General features: G+C 46.4%; 1 protein-coding gene across 7 annotated transcripts in view; it reads left to right on the plus strand.

Moving 5' to 3' along the window:
- MRRF (mitochondrial ribosome recycling factor) overlaps positions 1-20,601 on the plus strand; it is a 60,730-nt gene extending 40,129 nt beyond the window's left edge. For 2 of the 7 annotated variants that reach the window (XM_036107828.2, XM_036107831.2), the window contains 2 exons: positions 1,334-1,493; positions 10,824-11,389. In XM_036107828.2, coding sequence (XP_035963721.1) covers positions 1,334-1,493; positions 10,824-10,901 — 238 coding nt within the window. In that variant the 3' untranslated portion in view covers positions 10,902-11,389. Of the gene's footprint in view, positions 1-1,333; positions 1,494-10,823; positions 11,390-18,088; positions 18,224-19,808 lie in introns of those variants that run through there. The other 5 variants (XM_036107830.2, XM_036107827.2, XM_078061729.1 and 2 more) reach the window with 5 other exon arrangements.
- Positions 20,602-20,803: the final 202 nt, after the last annotated feature.

The following is a 20,803-nucleotide window of genomic DNA, read 5'->3' on the forward strand; positions in this document are numbered from 1 at the left end:
CACACTGGCTCCTAACGCTCCTGCCCCGAGGTGACCCCCCTCATTTCTGCTCACATTTCATTGACCAACGCAAGTCGTGGTGCCACACCAAACTTTAGAGGGGAGAGGAAAAAATGCCTTCTTACTGGAAAGAATAAGAACCAGAACACTAGTGAGCAGACCCAAACACTCCCACATTTTGGGATTATTTCTTCAGGAGAGCCTCCCCTGCTTGCCGCCTGCCAGAGCTCAGACAGTTCCTGGCAAGTTAGCAGAGCTGCTTTAGTGCTCCCGTGGCGCCTTGCACGTCGCTTCCCTTGCCACGGCGTGTCCCACACTCCCGTTGTAAGTGCCTCTTTGCTCACCTCTCTCCCTGGCTGAACTCCCTAAGAGCCGAGCCAAGCTCAGTCAGTGTTCACCGTAGTACCCTCGTGCCCGGCCCTGGTTGTGGTAGGTGAGTAGCCCTCACTGTGTAGAGGACGAGGAAACAAAGGCGGAGCCAACTCGCGGGGTTACTTTGCTGGGTTGTTGTGATGAGTAAAGGTAAAATAAGAATAAAGTAAGTGCCTTGTGTAGTGGTAAGGGCCAGCTTAGGAGGTGCTTGTGCCAGGGGTTTGTAGGAGGCCCTCCGTGTGCTCGTGGTGGTGCTGCGATGGGGAGGGGAACAGTGGAAACGCTGACATTCAGTAAGCACTGACACGCGCCGGACCCTCTCGTAGCTTCTTTGTGGAAGTTAACTGTGCAGCAGTGGTTCTCACATGTTGGCACTCAGGTTGTGTCTTAGTCAGTCTTGAGGTGATTCATAAGTAATTTGCTATAATAATTACTAAGATTCTGAAGATTGCTACTTAACTTGGGTGATTTAGAGATTGAACGGAGCAATTTCTGTAGCATCATCCACTCGTTTGTGCTGCATCTTTAGTGGGAGAGAAGGGGGTAGAGTTAGAGCTAACAGTTGGTTCCTTTCATTGAGCCCTAAATTCGGGCCAGGGTCAGCGCTAAGCAGTTTACGGGCACTGCCTCTTAATCACCTTACCACGTTTTACAGATGGGAACCCTGAGGAGACAAGTCAGTTACGCACGCAGTAACTGGCCAGGTGTGGCCAGGACGCTCTGGCTCAAGCTTTTCAGCAGTCCTCTTACTGGCTGTCCTCACCTAACTCACCAGGAACTTCACTTGGCCCCGAGCACACCCCTGGGCATGCTTCAGGACCGTAAAGATCATCACCGATGGAGAGCAGAGCTACTAACTGCTAAGCTAGTGGACAGAGTGATGTTAAATTCTCAGCTAGCAGCTAACGTGTGGGATGATTTTGTTGAATGTTTTTGTTTGTTTCTTTCTTTTTTTAATCAGAGTAACCAGGGAGCACAGGGAAATGCTGGTGAAACTGGCCAAACAGAACACCAACAAGGCCAAGGATTCCTTACGGAAAGTTCGTACCAATGCAATGAATAAGCTGAAGAAATCAAAGGACAAAGTCTCGGAGGACACCATTAGGCTCATAGAGAAACAGGTACTGCTGCGAACAGATGTAGTACTTGTGTGTCTGACCCAGGGAACCACCTGTTCATGGCTGAAGAGAGGAAAATTAAAACAGAATATCCCCGATTCTTTCCTTGACATGATGAGGATTGGATGAGTCTCTGTTCTGGGCTTAGCCCTGGGAATGTGGAGGAAGAGAAGATGCTGTTGGCTCTTCGCTGGGTTCCAGGCTCCATGCTGAACACTTTCTATCATTTCATTTATCCTTGTTGCTGCAGAGTTGTGAAGGAGGTCCTGAGGAAACTGAGGTTCAGGGCAGCTAATTAACTTGCTCAAAGTCACATGCTGATCAATTAGAAATGGATCCCAGCGCAGGCAGACTAACTTCAGAGCCTGGACGCCGATGCCCTCGTGTGTGTGGTGGCTTGTCTGGGTGCTGGCAAGTGAGGCCTTAGCAGTGTTCTTACCGCGCTGAGTGGTGGCACTTGAACAAACTGCAGTGAAATAGTGAGAGACTGGGGGCAGGTAGAATAACACGTGCAAAGGTGTGTTGTGTAAAAGAACGTTATGCAGGTGGGTAATTGCAGTGTGAAAATGTCTGAGGCTGGGGAGTGGATAGACACAGCAGCCAGCCGGGTTGGTCAGAGCAGGGCCTGGAGACCAGGCTGAGCAGCTTGACCTCCAGCCTGTGCAGACACTCCCACGCTGGCCGTGCAGCTCTGTCAGTCGTCCGTGGCCACGATAATGCTGCATGACAGACCACCTCACAACTCAGTGATTTACAGTATCAGGTTTTATTTCTTAGTCTCATTTCTGTGGGTCAGCTGGGAGTCGCTCTTCTAGGCTGGGCTCAGTGGGCTTGGCTCCAGATGTTGGATTGGGTTCAGGTCTGCTTTGTCTCTCTCTCAATCTTCTGGAGTCAACAAGCTTCCCAGGACATCTTTTCTTTTTTCTTTCTTTCTTTTTTTTTTTTTAAAGGTTTTATTTATTTGACAAGAGGTAGAGAGAGAGCACGAGCAGGGGGAGCAGCAGGCAGAGGGAGAAGCAGGCTCCCCGCTGAGCAAAGAGCCCGCTGCGGGACTTGATCCCAGGACCCTGGGATCATGACCCAAGCCAAAGCCACCGACTTAACCGACTTAGCCACCCAGGCTTCCCACGAGGACATCTTTTCAACAGCAGATGCCAAGAGCATAAGCCCAACCATTCAAGTACATTTGAAGCACCTGCTCTTGGTACATCCCACTGGCCAAGCAGATCACACAGGCCAAGCCCAGTATCACTGGGACAGAGAAATATATATGTTTGTGGAGGTCCAGGGGAGGGCATGAAAATTTTTGAACAATAATCGAATCTGCCACAGCATCACGGTCACTTAAGGAGCTTATAAAAATACAGGTTTCTGGGACCCCACGCCCAGAGATTGAGTCAGTGAGTCTAGGGTGGGGCCTGCAGATCTGCATTTTTAAATGCTCACCATGTGATTCTGATACAGTAAGTCCCTGGAAAGATTTTTTTTCCAGACAGTGGGGAGATCACATCTGTGTTTATGAAGGATGATTATGGTGGCTTCGTAGAAAATAGATTGTAAGGATCAAGAGTGGAGGCAGGGAGGCCAGGGAGGCTGTTGCAGAAATCCATCCAGGAAATGGTGGCCTGAACCTGAGTGATACCAGTGGAAGTAAGATAGGAAGATGAATTTACCAGTATTTAGGAGATAGAATAGTGTTTAGCATAAGATAAGGGGCTTGCCCAAGGCTCTGCACCCACCACAAAAGCATTATTTTAGGAAGATTGAACATGAGTATGGGCAGGATGGGGAGTAAGGAGGGAAGAGGCTAGAGGCAGGGAGCATGAGCACTGTTAGAGGGACATCTGGAGGAGGCCATAAATTAACTAACTGCTCCCTTTCTCCTAGACCAGCAGTTAGAATGCCATTTGTAGGCCAACCCTAACAATCACCTAGGAAAAAATTTTAGATGGATGCCTGGGCTCTGCTCCTGCATTTACTGATTTTTAGTAGGTCTCCCCAGGAATGTATATTTTTAAAAAGCTCCCCAGATAATTCTGCAAAGCAGACACAGATGGTAATTAAGGACCTAGAAGCCTTACGATGTTTCCCTGTGATGGTACCAGAGTTAGATCGGGGTGGTTCTGCACATGATGTCCTGTGACCTTGGGGACGTTACTTGACTCCTTCTGTAAAAAGGGATTTGTAATTCCTACCGTAAAGGGTTGCCCTGGACATGCTAGAGGCACCATTAGAATGTCTGACACCTGGACCCTCAGAGCTCCCTTTTTGCCTTCCTTGAACCCTCCTCTTGCCCTGCATCAGCTAAAAGAGGTTCCTAGATTAGACTGGCCTTTTCTGAGCACCAACCAGGCCTTGTAGGAGTCTGTCCTTGGCCCTAGCTGGGCCAGCTCCTTGCGCATCCCCAGGAGATTCCATCTCTGCAGCCAACACTTGACCTTTCCCTTGCTTCTTTGTGGTAAGCCCATGGACCTCGGGAAAGTGCCAGGCACTCCTCACTCAACAAGACTGGGCCACTGCCTCAGGGACCAGAGCCCATGTTCCCTGAAAAGGGAAGAATGATCGGATAAGCGGTACTCTTGATCAAACCCACTTGACGAAGACATTGCTAGAAGCCTTCACATTAGCATCTCGCTTTTCACCTTCCTCTTCAGATTAGATTTGTTTCTTCAATACTTATTACTGTTGATTGTTATTATTTTCAAAATGAAAATAACTTTATTAGTTTTTTTCTGATACTAAGCTATACATGTTATGTAAATTTTTTTTTAATTAAGAAGGAAGTAATTGAAATTTCATCACCCAGAGATGACCATTGTTAACATTCTAGTGCAGACCTGCATGCTCTCTCTGTGAGGACATGTGTAATATTACAAGAGAATAGATCACAGTGTATGTACATAACATATCCAGTGCAATAATCTTTATTATTTAAGATATTATCATTTGAAGATGAGTTCTTACCATTACTGTTAATAAGTGCCTTTATTGTCATATGGTTAAAAGTGGAGGGAGAAAATCTTCAGGAGACAGCCTCGTGTGCACTTTATTTTGTTCTTTTTCCCTGACAGAAGGCACTAAGCTGGAGTTTTGGGTATGTGATTTTTGTTTTTGTTTTTTAAATAAGCAAGGCAGGGGGCTGATTGTTGTTTTATTAGAGTTTTTTAAAATGTATTTGTTTACTTTGTTCCTGATTATCCAAGTAATATATGCTCACTGTAGAAAACGTGGAGAGTTCAGAGGACTGTTTTAAAAAAATGGGGAAAAATTCACACCATAAACCCACATTGCAGAATCAACTGCTCTTAACATTTTGGAGTATTTCTGCTTTCCTTCCTTTTTTTTTTTAACTACATAGTTTTTAACATGCCTGAATATGTAGTATGCATATGGTTTTGTACTCGGCTTTATATTTTCTGTTTAGCATTAAAACTATTAGCATTTTCTCATGTCTTAAAAAACTGTAAACAGCCATTTCTGATGGTTACAAAATAGTCTGTTTTGTGGTTATACCATAATTCACTTTCATAAGCCTCTTGTTGGACATTTAGTTTGTTTAAACTTTTTTGTTATAAATAAGGTTGCAGTGAATATTTTTATACATGAATCTTTGTTGGGATGATTTCCCTAGGATAGAGTCCCAACTGTGGAATTATTGCACAAGGGGAATGCATATTCTTAAGATTCTTGGTATGTACTGCCTAAATCACTTTTTTAGAATATGTGTATTTTTAAAAATTTTGCCTTTTCTAATCCCCAACATTTGAACCCAGAATTTTTAATGTGAGCTTGAAATGCTGCTAATCTTGGAAGTATTGCTTTTAGTTCTACACTCCACAGAAAAGATTAAGTTATTTTTTGTATAAAGCTATACAACCTTTCTAAAGGATAATACAGCAGTGCATACCAAAATCCATACATTTTTGACTTAGAGGCTTAAGAATTTATCCAAAATAAATTGTCAAGAATCTTACCTACAGAGGTGTCTGTTGATGTATTATGTATCATAGTAGAAAATTAGAAACTGTCTAAATTTCTGACAGTGGGAAAATAAATTGTTTTACCTCTATTTACTGGGATCTATATAGAGACAGTTATAAAAATATTTTGCAGGGGCACCTGGGTCGCATAGTCAATTAAGTGTCCGATTCTTGGTTTTGGCTCAGGTAGTGATCTGAGGGTTGTGAGATCAAGCCCCGCGTTGGGCTCTGCACTCAGCGTGGAGCCTGCTTGAGACTCTCTCCCTCTCCCTCTGCACCTCCCCTCTGCACTCTCTCTCTCTCTCAAATCTTTAAAAAAAATATTTTGCAGAGGCACCTGGGTGGCTCAGTTGGTTAAGCGTCTGCCTTCGGCTCAGGTCAGGATTCAGAGGTCCTGGGATTGAGCCCCACATCCAGCTCCCTGATCAGCAGGGAGTCTGCTTCTCCCTCTCCTGCCCCCCACTCATGCTCGCTCTCTCTTTCGCAAATAAATAAAATCTTTAAAAAAATATTTTGCAGACATGGTAAGTTTCTTTTGGAATTTATTTTTTTAAGGTAGGTTACACAACAATATTATAATATGATTCCATTTTTATAATGAAAATTTTCATGTACATAAAAGGATTGGCAGCTTAGGAGTGCCTGGCTGGCTCAGTCAGTAGAGCATGTGGCTCTTGATCTTGGGGTTGTGAGTTTAAGCCCCACATTGGTTGTAGATATTACTTAAAAATAAAATCTTAAAAAAAAAGATTGGCAACTTATCCACTTGAGAATGGTGGTCATTAATGGTGGTCATTTCAGGCAATGTGATTATGAACAATTTCAATATTATTCTTTGTGGGATTTTTTTTTAATGTTCCAAAATTCTTTTGAGGTCAGATTTTTTAAAAACTATATTATAAAAATGAAGGGATTGAGTTATAGGTTCTATCCCTATAGTCACATCTGACACCCCCCCCCCCCCCCCACACACACACCCAGCTTCCCAGCCCCAGGCCCAGACCAGCTCTGCTAAAGAAGGACCGGGGCCTACCCACTCGGGACTCTGACATCTGCCAGCCTGCTGTTTCACCTTTGCTTCAGTTTACTATAAATGGGCCTGCTGAGCATTAAGGCGCTTGGCAGAAACCACCAGTAAATCTGGCCAAGATCCTTTCACTGCCGCCTTTTTCTGAGCAACAGTGCTGCTCTGAAGTGAAGCTGGGTGCGAGCAGGCTGAGGGAGGGAGGGGCTCCCGGCGGCCAGGCAGGCAGGCAGGCAGGCAGGGAGGCCGGCCTGGGTGAGGCAGTGGGCGTTCTGAGCCAGGCCTCTGGGAGGCTGGCTTGCTACCCGCCTGCCCCAGCCCTGCACTGTGTGCTCCTGCCTTCCCCTGTCCTGGCTCCGCCTCCCACTCTCCTGAACGAGAAGGGAGCAGATGTGAGGATGACGACGACCATGATGATACGGTCTTCATGGGCAGTGGATTAAAATGGAAGGGGCTCTTGCTGTGGAGGCAGGCAGGCCTGACTGGTTCACATCCCAGCTCTTTCACTTCTCGGCTGCAAAGGTTAGCACATGGCTTCACCTTTTTGAGCTTCTGTCTCCTCATCTGAAAAGTGGGAGGAGGGGTGCTTATCTCACAGGTTTGCTGAGAGGACCAGATGACACACATACTTTAAAGTGGCTGGTGTGGTTGCCAGTCCTCAGTAATTGTCCACCCTGTTTGTCCATCCCATTGCTTTCCCCACCCTTCTCTGACTTTGAATTCGGGGCTAGGATTGACGGTTGGAATGACCCCCACACAGCTTGCCTGGAGTGAGGAAGGACGAGGCCAGGTGCTGGGGGCGCCTCACAGCGGGTAGCAGCACCAAACTGGCAGTAGGGGTGGGTGACTTCCTGGCTCAGTCACACCACTGACTTTTTAACGTGACCTTGGGCAGATTAGTTAACATTTACGCCTTGGTTTATTCCTCTGTAAAATGGGGATAATACCTGTCTCACTTGCCTTATAGAAGTTACGTGTGGTTGTTGGATTTGGACAAAACCCCTTTGCATACCATGTACGACTATGCAACTGTCAGGTGAAATAGTTAAATATTCACAATGTATTAAAGGGACATAGTAACAGCATTTCATAGGTTTTGAGGATTATGTGAAATAATGCATATGAAGTTTTTAGCCTCGTGCCTGGCACCTAGTAATACTCGGTAAGAGAGAGCTATTGGTGCTGTTGTCATTGTTGTTAATCATCATTATTTTATTTTACTATTTTTTAAAGGTTTTTTATTTCTTTATTTTAGAGGGAGAGAGAGAGAGTGCATGTGTGAGCAGGGGAGGGGCAGAGGGAGAGGGAGAGAGAGAATCTCAAACAGACTCCCCGCTGAGTGCAGAGCCTGAGTTCGTGCTCGATCTCATGACCCTGAGATCATGACCTGAGCCAAAATCAAGAGTCAGATGCTCAACCAACGGAGCCACCCAGGTGCCTCATGTTAATCATCATTATTTAAGAAGTCTGATAAAGATGGAAAAGATGAACTTGCAGGCAGACTGTCCCCAAGGGGACTTTGTGCCTATAATTTGTAGAAAGTTAGTAAATATTTTCATTAATTGATTAATTTGAAAAGAAGTCAGGAAGTGATAATAAAAATCAGTAGCACAAGCATCATTTGCATAGCAAATAACCAGTTTAAACCCTGCTTGCATATTCATGAACAAGTTCGACTTGCACAACTACTCTCTGAGGAAGGGACCGGCATCCCCATTTGATAGATGAGGAAACTGAGATTCAGTGACTTACACATTGTCACCCCACTGAGAATTTAACCCAGCACCCACATTATCACACTGTTACTTTAGGTACTCTTCCTTCCCCAGTCCCCATTCTTGTCCCCAAACTGCCCTTGCGCCATTTTTCCAGAGTAGGCTTGCCGGAGTGAGTGCTGCTGGGCATCATGCCACCCGCCATGCAAGGCAGCTGTTCTGGGCGGGGGCGGCAGCATCTGAAAGTCTGTGGCTGAGCGAGGAGGGACCCAGCAGCCATTCTGAGCCCAGCCGCTCTTCTAGCATGCCCAGCAGCCCCCGAAGCCCTGCTTTCCCCCCGGCTACAAAACGTGCGGCTGTTGATAGGTGAGAGCCTGGTTGTCTCCCTGCCTGGGACCAATTGCTCCAAATCCTTTTTCGTTTCTACCCTTCCCAGTGCATTTGGGCCAAGTTCTTGGCCAAGGCCTGTGGTCTGCAAATAAAGATGTCAAGCAGCCACTGTGCCGCTGAGCACACGGATCCTGGGCACCACACTTCAAGGCTTCCTGTCTTTGGTCCCTTTGAGACGTGGGAGGGAAGCTGCAACACTTATTAAATTGTATTGTGTTTTCTCACTTTTAGTACATGTTTATTTTTGAAAATTTGGAAAATACAGAAAAGCACAGAAAACTTTGATAATTATTCATTTAGTAAATATTTCCTGAGCACTTGCTACGCACTAGGTCTTTTGCAAGATGTGGCAGATAGGGACATGAGTAATATATTACCTATCTTCCCATCACTAAAAGATAAAGACCATTAATATTTTCACATGTTTCCTTCCATTTTTAAGAAGTATGCATTTTTTTTTTACATACTTGAGATCATTTCTGCTATGTATATGCACAATTTTGTATCCTGCTTTTTCTTTAACTCTAAAGGTAACATGAGCATTTTCCCATATTATAAAGAATATCTTAAACATTATTTCCTTTTTTCTGATTACAAAAGCAATCCATACTTGCTATAAACATTCAAACATTTCAGAAATATGTGCTAGAATGTTATTCATATTCATACCCTTTCCATAAAAAGTAGATAATCTTAACCATTTTTTTTTAATCTTAACCATTTTTAATGGATATATGTATTCAGCTACTTCCCTGTTCTGTCACTTTAGATTTTCTGATTTTTCATTATTAAAAATAAAGCTTAGGGGCGCCTGGGTGGCTCAGTCGTTAAGCGTCTGCCTTTGGCTCAGGTCATGATCTCAGAGTCCTGGGATCGAGCCCCGCATCGGGCTCCCTGCTCAGTGGGAAGCCTGCTTCTCCCTCTCCCACTCCCCCTGCTTGTGTTCCCTCTCTCGCTGTGTCTCTCTCTGTCAAATAAATAAAATCTTTAAATAAATAAATAAATAAAGCCTAGATAGGGGCATCTGGGTGGCGAAGTTGTTTAAGCGTCAGACTCTTGGTTTCGGCTCCGGTCGTGATTGGTTTTGGCTTGGGTTGTGATCTCAGGATCGTGAGATTGAGCCCTGCGTCAGGCTCCACACTTGGTGTGGAGTCTGCTTGAGACTCTCTCTCCCTCTGCCCCTCCCCACTGTCTTTCTAAAATAAATAAATCTTTAAAAAAAATAAATAAAGCCTACATAAATATCTTTGCATATGGAACTTTAGAAATTTTTTTCAGATTCCATTCATGTGGTAATTTCCCAGTTGAGAGATTTAGGCGGTTAAAAAATGGTGTGGACATTTGCATCAATTTGAATTCCTATCATTTGATATATGAGCTTATCCATTTTACCATAGCTTTCTGGCATTGAATATTGTAATTAAAAGCTACAACATCAAACTTTATTAACTACGATAACTGAATTATACCTTATTTTAACTTGCATTTCTTCAGTGTCTGTTGAATTTTCCATGTTTGTTAACCAGATGTATTTCTTCTTTTTTCAAGACTGTTTTTTTGTTTAACTGCTGGGATCTTTTTTTTTTTTTTTTAAAGATTTTATTTATTTATTTTTTAGAGAGCGAGCGAGAGAGAAACAGCATGAGAGGGGAGAGGGTCAGAGGGAGAAGCAGGCTCCCCACTAAGCCGGGAGCCCAATGTGGGACTCGATCCCAGGACCCTGGGATCATGACCTGAGCCGAAGGCAGACGCTTAACCATCTGAGCCACCCAGGCGCCCTAACTGCTGGGATCTTAATAGTCTTTATACACCAGAGTGTCAGAGGTGTAGGAAATTCTAGAGGGTCATTAAGTGACCGATAAGGCTGGCCTCTCTGTGTTCTATAATAATAGTTAAGAATTTTGGGCTGTGGAATCAGACTACTGGGGATTAAATTTTGTCATTCCTACTTTCAGCTGTGTATCCTGACAGGTGATCTAACTGCCTCAATTTCCTCGTCTGTGAAATGGGGATAATGATGGTATCTATCTCATGGGGCTACTGTTGGGAATCAGTAAGAGTGTATATATAAAGTTCTTAGCACAGTGCCTGGCTGGGACTAAATAATGTGAGCTTCTGTCACCATCACTATTTCCCAGATAACTTTTCCATAGTTTTGGAATGTTTGTCCCCCTACCCTTCCCCAGCGCCAGTTATCAGGCTGTCTCATTTTGTGTTCCTGCAGATCAGCCAAATGGCCGACGACACCGTTGCAGAGCTGGACAGGCATCTAGCAGTGAAGACCAAAGAACTCCTTGGATGAGAGTCCACCCGGGGCAGCAGTACCCAGAGCCCAGTTTCTGGTGGATCCCATGGGTGGCAAATTGCCCCCTCTCTTCTCTGTCCACACAGAAGGCTGTCACCATGCAGCTCTCAGTCTTTATGAGGCTCAGCCTTCTAGTGGGACACCCAGACTTGTGCATTCTCTTCCTCCTTTACCCTGTCCACCCCATTCTCCTCTGGCCCTCTGCCTTGGCTGGCCCTCAGAGAGTATCTGCTGTGACGGATGGCCTCTACTTAGGGCGTTTGCCCTGATCGTGACATTGCCGAGCAACGAGGACTATTGGCAGGCTCAGCACTGCCTGCTTCTCATCGCGAGAGCCTCCTTTTCAATTAGTTGGGCCCCATCCCCAACTTTGAACTCTGGGTTGATGTGGGCCTTCATCTGTGACTGGATCTCTTTGCTAGAGGCCCATTTTTACCTAACAATAAAATCAAAATAAATTGGAAAGAATAACCACCACAAGGGAATGGATAGAGTCAGTCTGGATTCATGTTCTCTAAGGACCTGTATGTAAAGCCACCAGAACAACACTTTTGCCTCTGAGCCATCCTCACACATGCTCTTTCCTCTGCCTGGATCATTCTGGCCCTGCTGACCTACCTGGCCAGTCCTGTTCATCCTTCAGGTCTCAGCTTGGGTATCACCTCCTCTGGGAAGCCTTCCCTTTTCCCCCAGCCTAGGACTCCTATCATTGGCTCTCAGCACTGTCCACGGCTTTTAACTGAACCTTCACTATTCTTTTTGATAATTAGTCTATATATCTTTATTTTCCTCAGAACTTGACATAATGCCTAGAACATAGGAGGCATTCAGATGTGTTGTAAATGAATTGTACCAAGTAGCTGCTCACAAATACTGGCTTCTTTTCCTTTCTTTCCAGTCGTAACACCACCACTCTGTCATTTTCCACTCTTGCCTTTGTCCTCAACATTTACTTGGTAATGAGATACCTTTCCCCCAGAGCCTGCCTGTTGTTGACAGACAAGTGGTTTGTTGTGGCTTATCTTTGGGTCCTGGGTTAAGTAAGGTATTTTTCCTCTAGTAATATTCTTTTCTTTCTTTTTTTTTTTCTTTATTCTCTTTTCTTTTCATTCTCTCATTCATAATATACAGCTAGATACAATTCTAGGCAGTATCTTTAATCTTCATGGTAAACTTACGAGATGTGTATTATCTTCATTTTATAAATAGGAAAACTGAGACTTGACAATATTAGAGAACTTCCCCAAAGTAACAAGCCTAGTAAAGTGATAGAGGGTTTCATTATTCATTGTCAGACTCATTTTGCAGAGAGGGAGGAGCTCAAGAGAGGTCAAATTTCTTGCCCAGGGTTACATAGCTAGCAAGTGGCAGAGCTGGGATTCAAACTGAGGCCTGAGCTAAAGCTTGTGCTCTGCCCACTGCATCCTGCAGCCTTCATGAACATTTCGTGAGCACCCGTTGCATGTCAGGTACCGTGCTACATGCTGGGGATGCAAAAATGGGCAAGATGTGACCTCTGTCTTTGAGGGGTGCACAGCACGCTGGACTAAGTCGTTATCCAAAATGTCTTGAGTGGAAGGTCGGAAGTTCATTCCAGTTTTGCCAGATGTCTGCCTTTAGAGTGGAACCTCCTTGGGCAGCTGCGGGGCCTGGCCTCCCTCCTTTGAAGCGGCATCCAGCTTCTCTCTGCTGTCTGACTCCTCTCAGATCGCATCCCTTGGGGGAGGTCTGCTCTTCTCCCTCTGCTTGTACTGGTAGAGCGCAGTGTACACAGCCAATGAGGAGGGTTCAAGGTCAGAATCAGGTCAAAAATGAAAGAAGCTAACCTAGTCTCCGCCCCACTTACCTATCCTCAGCCCAACCCCACTCACCAGCCCTGAGTAGCCATCACACGATCAGAAGTCAGCTGGGGGAAGAACAGGGATAGACATAGCAATCAAGGAGCCTTTTTTGGGGTAAGCCACATGGCGGGGCATTGCAGCAGTCTTTCGTGAGTGGCCGAAATCCCCCACTCACAGCAAATGTGCTTCTCAAAGATGCAGGATTTTTTAATAAACAGAGGAAATGATAAATGATGTTGTAACTCCACTCCAAAGGCATTTGGTTCTTAACAGCCAAATCCTCTGTAGTCTTTAAATAAACAAAAACTTATTGGTGAACAGACGGGGTTGGGGGGTGGGGTGGAAAATGAAAGATTTTCTGTACTTGGGTCCCACATGTCAACAATTTCTCTCCTGTGTGTATGTTGGCCAAAGCTGTGTATCATGATAAATGAATAAAGGAAAACCTCGAGCCCAGGGCAGTCAGACAGCTCAGCAAATGGCTTTCAGCTGATTGCTCTATTTCAGTTGACATTTATCAAAGAGTTTCTCCGTTCCTCTGTGTCGGGCTGTGGTGGTGGCAGGGACCGGGATGAGACTACCTGTTTGGATCTGCTGAGTAATGAGTAATGCTGGAGCAATGCCTTCTCCCTCTCTCCTTCCTTGAACCTCTTTCTTTCAAAAGGAAAAGCCGGGGATGGACATTCCTACCCTCGCCAGAAGGATTAACCACCTCCTCCATTCAGCTCACCGGCTTTCCAAGTCCCATGAAACATACAGGCCAAAGAGAATTTGAAAACTTTTGTCCTGTTTTTTTCTTTTTTACATGCTTGTGTGTGTGTGTGTGTTTGTGTGTGTTAGAAGTTACAAAAGAAACTGGAATATAAAAAGAAGACTTCTCGTTAAGTTCCCAATCTTACTCCCCTTTAATGATGAGATGTGTATTCTTCCAGACATTTATATGTACATAATTTTTAAAAAGCAGGGAAGGGAACTATTCTGTTCATATTCTGAAGCTTGCTTTTTTTTTTTTTTTAAACCCAACACATGATGGCCATCTGCTCATATGTGAACAGGGAGATACAACTCACCCCTTTTTCATTGCAGTGTAGTATTCCATACTATGGATGTACCTTAACTTACTTCACTGCTACCCCTATGATATTTTTTAAAATCATTTTACAGGGGTGCCTGGGTGGCGCAGTCGGTTTGGGTGTCTGACTCTTGGTTTCGGCTCGGGTCATGATCTCAGGGTCGTGGGATTGAGCTCCGCGTGGCCTCCATGCAGGAGTCTGCTTGGGCCTCTTCCTCCCTCTCCCTTTGCCTCCCGCCCCCCCCCAAATAAATAAATCTTAAAAAAATCATTTTACATGCATTGGAGGATGCTTTTATTTAAAGTTTTTTTTTTTTTTTTTTTTGCTTTTTGAGAGAAAAGAACCCCTATTCTAAGTTTATCTGTTTTGGTGAGTTTTACCTACTCTTCCTCAACCTCAGACTAACCTTTACTGAATGCCTACCTTAGAGCAGGCGCCATGCTGGACACTTACGAGAGTTAAACTTCTGAACAGTGTTAGCTGGTGTAAGTATTGCTCTTATCTGTTTACGTATGAGAAAACCGAGATTCAGAATGGGCATTCAACTTGTCCAAGGTCACACAGCTAGTCAGTGCCAGAAGTTTGAAACTCAGATCTGACTTTGAAGTAGTCCTTAATCAGTGCACTTCAGTTCGTAAGTCTTCACCAAATACTTACTCAAAATGCACTGCTCCAGGCCCTGAAGGTGATAGAAGAGAAGCAGAAAGCTCACTCTCATAAAACAATGAGCTATTTCTAATAAAGGTGTGTGTTGAAAGCTGCACAGGAGGTCGCACATGGTAAACACTGAAGGGATGATGGGAAAGGTTTGTATTTGCATATTTCCACCTTCTACCTGTTTGGCAGACTCCCCTAGAACTTGTAAGAGAACCAGTGAATAATGACAATAACGACAGGAATAGTGTCGATGGCACCAATAACTCATATTGGCTTGGTCCCTTCTAGTTTTCAAAGTGCTCCTACCTCTAGCCCATTGAAACCACTGAGCAAAGCTTTGCAGTTTCTTTTGCTCTAATACGTGGTCAGTTTCCATGATGTGTACCAAAAGGTACAGTCTCTGGGGGGGCACAAATTTTGATATGTACACAGGAAATGTAGTTTATATTGGGTTTTCTGTATTATTTTTTGGCCTTTTGGTGAGTGTGGGACTGACTAGCATTCGTATTTTTTCTTGCACTTCCTGTAGTTTCTGCTGGATGACTTGCTGCCGGGTTGTCCGGTGCCCAGAGAGTCTGGCTCTTCACTCGTCTTCATCTCACTCCGTACTGGGAGTCTGAGTTCTGTCTTGTCCTCTATCAAGCTCACAGTCCATGCTTGCTTTTTGTTTACATTTGCTTGGCGTAGCTTTCCCGTTCCTTTATTTGTAGGTTTCCAAATGACTGTTTTAGGCGTGGTTTCTGTTTTAGAGCTGGGTTTTGTTCTATGATCCATTTGGAAACTCCTTTTAAAAATGACCTCTATTTTTAATTGTGATAAAATACCCATTACACTTGCCGCCTTAATCATTTGTAAGTACACAGTTCAGTAGTACGTACATTCACATCGTGCAAGGAGGAGACCTCCAGAACTCTCTTCATTTTTGTGTCTGGTTTCTTTCACTCGGCACAATGTCCTCCAGGTTCATCTGTGTTGTAGCAGGTGTCAGAATCTCTCTCCTTTTTTAAGGCTGGATAGTGTTCCATTGCATGTACGTGTAAAACTCCTTTTCTTTTAGGAGGTGACCTAAACTCGTTCACATTTATTGATTATCCCGAAATGTTTAGTAGAAGCCTACAGTTACTCTTTTTTTTTTTTTTTGCATGCAGTATTAACGCTAGGTTGGTTGGGTGTCTGAACCCTTAGCAGATGAGGGGCTAGATGTTAGGTTGAGGAAAAAGGTTTCTTCTGCACAGAGGAGGCTCCTTGCTTGGTGAATGAACAAAGAAGTGGCGATCCCTGTCCCTCATATTCCTCTGTTTTGGTCTTTGTTTTAATTCGTCATGTGCCGTCAGGTTAGCTCAAGCTGAGACGTAGCCTTCATCACACCCCTCTTCTGCTCCACACCCTTCAGTGGCTCCCTATTGCTTGCTGAACTGTGTACAGACCGCACCCGGCCTAACTTCAGAGGCTAAGCCTCTCTACCTCTTCAGTTGTGATACGCCTCTCACAACTACCCTAAGGCAACCGGTGCTTAAGCTCAATGCTATTACTACCTTTTCTGAATTTTTGTGCCGCTTTCCTCCCCCTCCATGTCTTGTCTCCAGCTGTTTGCCTGCTAGGCACTCCCTTAGATCGATGCCCCACCCAATAGGCAAAATCTGTCTAGCCTTCCCAGCTCTTTTTGGTCCCACATCCTCGCGCTAACTCATTTATTTCTTTGTCTTGACGTTTCTCCTGATCCCTAAATGCGTGTATGTGCCCACTGACCCGCATATGCCTCAAGCACCCCCAGACTCAGCCAGCCCCCTCTGGAGTACATGTCCCCGCCAGCCCTGCTCACTCCCCTGCGTTGCCTCTTGGGAATGCCTTCGCTGTCCACCCAGGTGCCAAGCCAAGACATTGGGAGCCACCTGCGCCTCCCTCTGCCTCACACTCTCATCCAGGAGGTCACCAAGTCCCGTTAGGTCTGCCTTCAAAGTGCTGTCCTTTCTGGGCACATCCTCAAACCAGGGAACAGACGTGTCAGATGTTTCAGGCTGGCCTGGCCCGTGTCTCTGGCCTTTCTCGGAGGCAGAGCGCTACCGGCACTAGGTAAGCCTTGTGTCCCTGGAAAGAAAGTTCCCTGCTCTTGTCATCTTTGCATCCCCTGCCTAGCACTGTGCTTGGCTCAGAGCAGCTGCGAAGGAAATGTTTGTCCAATTGTAACAGGCCTGCCTGGCCTTGAATACAAATGAAGTCAATTTACATCAATAACCCAAAGTTTCCCTAATTACTCTCACCTGCTTGCTCAGACCTCCAACCTCATCTGCTGAGTCGACCTCCAGAACTTCAGGGCATCTCAAGGCTGCCTCCCATGGTGTCCATGGTCACTGGCATCCACCCGGCTCCTCTGCTGTCCCGGTTCCCCTTTGCGGCATCTGCGGCCGTGAATGCCACCTGGAGCTTCACCTTTGCTCCCACTGGGAGTGCCCATGTCCATGACTGGAGTGCTGGCTCCTGGGCTTGGGGTGCCTGAACGAGCGAGGTGGGGTCCTGAGGAGGCAGGGGGCCATGCCACCCTTGGCTCCTGCCAAGCAGCCTTGCTGGGGTCCAAGGCCCTAAGGCTCCTTCCCAGGCCAGTACCCACCCCCGACGTGCAGCTCACGGCCTGCACCCCCCGGCCCCCGGGTGGCGGGGTGCACGTGCCTTCTCTCCCTTCCAAGGCTCTAGCCTCAGCCCAAATTGCCCCCCGACTTTGTGATAATAACACTAATAGCGGCTAACAGTCCTGGACCTTTCCTGTGTGTGAGGCAGCTCTAGAAAGCTAGTTATTATTTTGCTCATTTTACAAAAGAGGAAAGTGAAGCACCGCAAGGGGTTAAATTGTCCATTGGCACACAGGACCAGAGGAAAGCACGAAATGCACGGGGTCTAGTGTCTGACCCCCAGCCAGGCAGCCTCCAGAAGTTCTTTCAGCGAAGAGACCAGAGGGGCCCCATGGGGTGTGGGAGTGGCCAACGAGCTATGGGTCCTGTCCCAGCTTTGCCCTTTCTGCCCAAAGTAGAGGTCACTCCCTTTCCCCATGGGGCTTGCACAAGACAGGGGTTTCCAGCTGGGCCGGTCCCTGACAACATCTTCACCCATTTGGGGCAGAATAAGTAAAATACACGTAATGTTGCAAATGTTGTCAAAATTTTAAATTGATTTCACTTAAAGGACTATTCTATTATTTTTTTTTTTTTTTATAAATACTTCTTGCACCATTTCCTTTTTTTTTTTTTTAAAGATTTTATTTATTTATTTGAGAGAGAGAGAATGAGAGAGAGCGAGTACATGAGAGGGGGGAGGGTCAGAGGGAGAAGCAGACTCCCTGACGAGCAGGGAGCCCGATGCGGGACTCGATTCCGGGACTCCAGGATCATGACCTGAGCCGAAGGCAGTCGCTTAACCAACTGAGCCACCCAGGCGCCCAAGGACTATTCTATTATTGTTAAATCTTGTTCTTCCTACTTTCAGTTGGTGTTAAAATGTTCTTTCTATTATGGAATGAGAAGAAGTTGGTGATTCTAGAAAAAAAATTCCCATTTAGAAAGATAAACAGTGACCCTCTGTTGGTCACCTTCATTTTTTTTGTTTGTTTTTAACTTTACAGATGCATGAATTCCAAAGTCTGGTAGCTAGGGGACCTCATGCCTACTCCCAGCAGTGCCGTCCTGAGGCTGTCATCCAAGGGAAGCTGGAGCTGTAACCAGGGAGCGAGGCAATGGAGGGAAGCAGTCTGACCTGTGTGGGTGTCGGGGACCCAGTGGGTGAGCAGGCGGTGGGGTTGGAAACAGGACAATAGTCAATCAGGAGGGTTCAGAGACCCATAAGGAAGGAGGGACGGGTAGGGAGAGGTGCGTCAGAGAGAGGAGAGAGAGAGACAGAGACAGAGAGGGAGAGACAGATGCACAAAGGCCAGAGGGAGGGAGAAAGAGGCAGAATCAGCGAGACAAAGACACACACACACACACACACACACACACACGCATGCACGCACCGCGCATGCAGACGTACAAGCACAGAGTCAGCCCGTAGTGACAGATGAGAGACGGAGATAGAGACAGAAGGAAACAGAGGGTGAGAGCGAGACTGTCATCCCGAAGAGATTTTCCAAGAGACCCAAAGAGAGACACCCTGAGATAGAGACAGAGACACAGAGGGAGATAAATACACGTGAAGAGAGAAAGCGGCAGAAATCCAGGGAGAGAAACACAGACAGTTAAGGGAGAGAGAGGAAGAAAGGAAGGAAAGAGAGAAAAGAGAGAGAACAGAAAACCGGGAAGAGACGCACGTAGACAGAACGGAGACGGAGTGAGGCAGAGGGAGGCGAGGAGACGAGCGAGCTAGGAGCTGGTGGTGGCTGCAGGGCCCCAGGACCGGCGGGGCCACGTGTGCAGGGTGTGGGTGGAGGAAGAGGCGGCAGCAGTCGGGGCCAGGGCTGCAGGGACCAGATAAGGACGCCTGCCAAAGGAAAGCGGGGAAGGAAAGACGTTTACAGACCCCCTGGGGGAGAAAGCTGGGGAGGCTGCCCCAGGCCCAGAGAACAATGGGTACTTGACTTCAGTGGGTCATTAATGAGACAATTAATGGAAAGAGTAACAGGGGCCTCCCCAGGGAGGACTTGGAGGGTGGATAAGTGGAATTATTGTGGAGGGCGGTTCTAAGGGGGGTAGGTCTGTCCCCACACTCCCAGATGTCCAGCAGGCCAGGGGTGGATTCCTGGCCTGGGGCTTGGGGGCCTCCCTCAGCTCCCCCACACATGCCCGGTGCTCCCTCCACCCTGGACCCCAGCCAGCCCCCCAGATGCGCTCCCCGCTTTTCCTATCCCCGTGCTTTTGCTGCCGCCACTTCCTCTACCTGGAATGCCATCCCTGGATGACCTCCATCCTTGGAAGCCCTACCCACTCCAGGGGTAGGTAAGCATGGTGCATCCATGGGACGCCATGGTAAGCCCCAGCCATGTGTTTGAATAAGAAGAGAGTCCCCCAAACATAACGGGCAGCAGAAAAAGCAAGCAGGGCCGTAGACACAGTGTGCCACCCCTTACGTAAACTGGAATGACACCAACAAAAAGTAATTTAAAAAATTATTCCTGACTCTCTTTTGCATTATAAATTCATTTTTAAAAGGGAGGGTTGTGAAATTCATTACACAAATTCATAATGGCGATTGCCACTGGGGATGGGGGGAAGAACTTAAAGGTACCCGAAAGTCATCTCATATATGTGGATTGAAATGAAAACTTGACCGAGTGTTAATTTGGGGTTGTGAAAATAGGACTGGTTATTCCTTTGTTTTCTGGTTTTGTTTTGTTTATTGATTTTTCCCAGAGAGAGGAGAGACACATCTTAGCTATCCTTCAGACCTAGCTCAACGCCACTTCCTACAGGAAGCCTTCCGGGAATCCATCCACCAGTCAGATGTGGTCTTCTTTTTCCCTGGTCTCAGTCTCTCAGGGCTCAAAGCGCTTTCCCTCTTGTGTTTCCCTTTGTGATGTTCATGGACTATCTTCCCCACTGGACAGGCGCCCCAGGAGGACAGGAACTTCCAGCACAGGGCCGGCACAGAGGCAGTGCCCAGGGGTGTCTGTGAGACTGGACTTAGCTCTCCCATCCACCACTGCAGGAGGCAAACCACCAAGGCTTGACGACTTCTTGGATCCAATACCCATAATCAGTTTTGGGGAGAGAGGAGTGGACTCCTGAAATTCAAAGCATTCCTTCTAGAATGGGGACCTGCGGGGCAGCAGCTGCTACTCAAAAATGTTTAGGAGGTCTTGTTTGCCGTGACCAGGAAATCACCTGATCCTAGTTAGCTAGTGTTTGTAGCACCATTGCTAATAAAGCCTGAAGCTAGAGTCCCAGTAGGGTCCCATCTGTCCCCTCCCTAGTGAGGCAGAGAGGCATTTAGCTCCTCCCACCCAAATCTACCTGTTAAAAGAATCCCTCTGGAAAACAGTATGGAGGTTCCTCAAAAAGTTGAAAATAGAGCTACCATACGATCCAGCAATTGCACTACTGGGTATTTACCCCAAAGATACAAATGTAGGGATCCAAAGGGGTACGTGCACCCCAATGTTTCTAGCAGCAATGTCCACAATAGCCAAACTGTGGAAAGAGCCAAGATGTCCATCGACAGATGAATGGATAAAGAAGATGTGGTATAGGGCGCCTGGGTGGCTCAGTCAGTTAAGCAGCTGCCTTCGGCTCAGGTCATGATCCTGGGTCCTGGGATCGAGCCCCGCATCGGGCTCCCTGCTCAGCGGAGAGCCTGTTTCTCCCTCTCCCTCTGCCTGCCGCTCCCCCTGCTTGTGCTCTCTATCTCT

The sequence above is a fragment of the Halichoerus grypus genome, chromosome 14 (assembly GCF_964656455.1).
Source record: "Halichoerus grypus chromosome 14, mHalGry1.hap1.1, whole genome shotgun sequence".
Lineage (NCBI taxonomy): Eukaryota > Metazoa > Chordata > Mammalia > Carnivora > Phocidae > Halichoerus > Halichoerus grypus.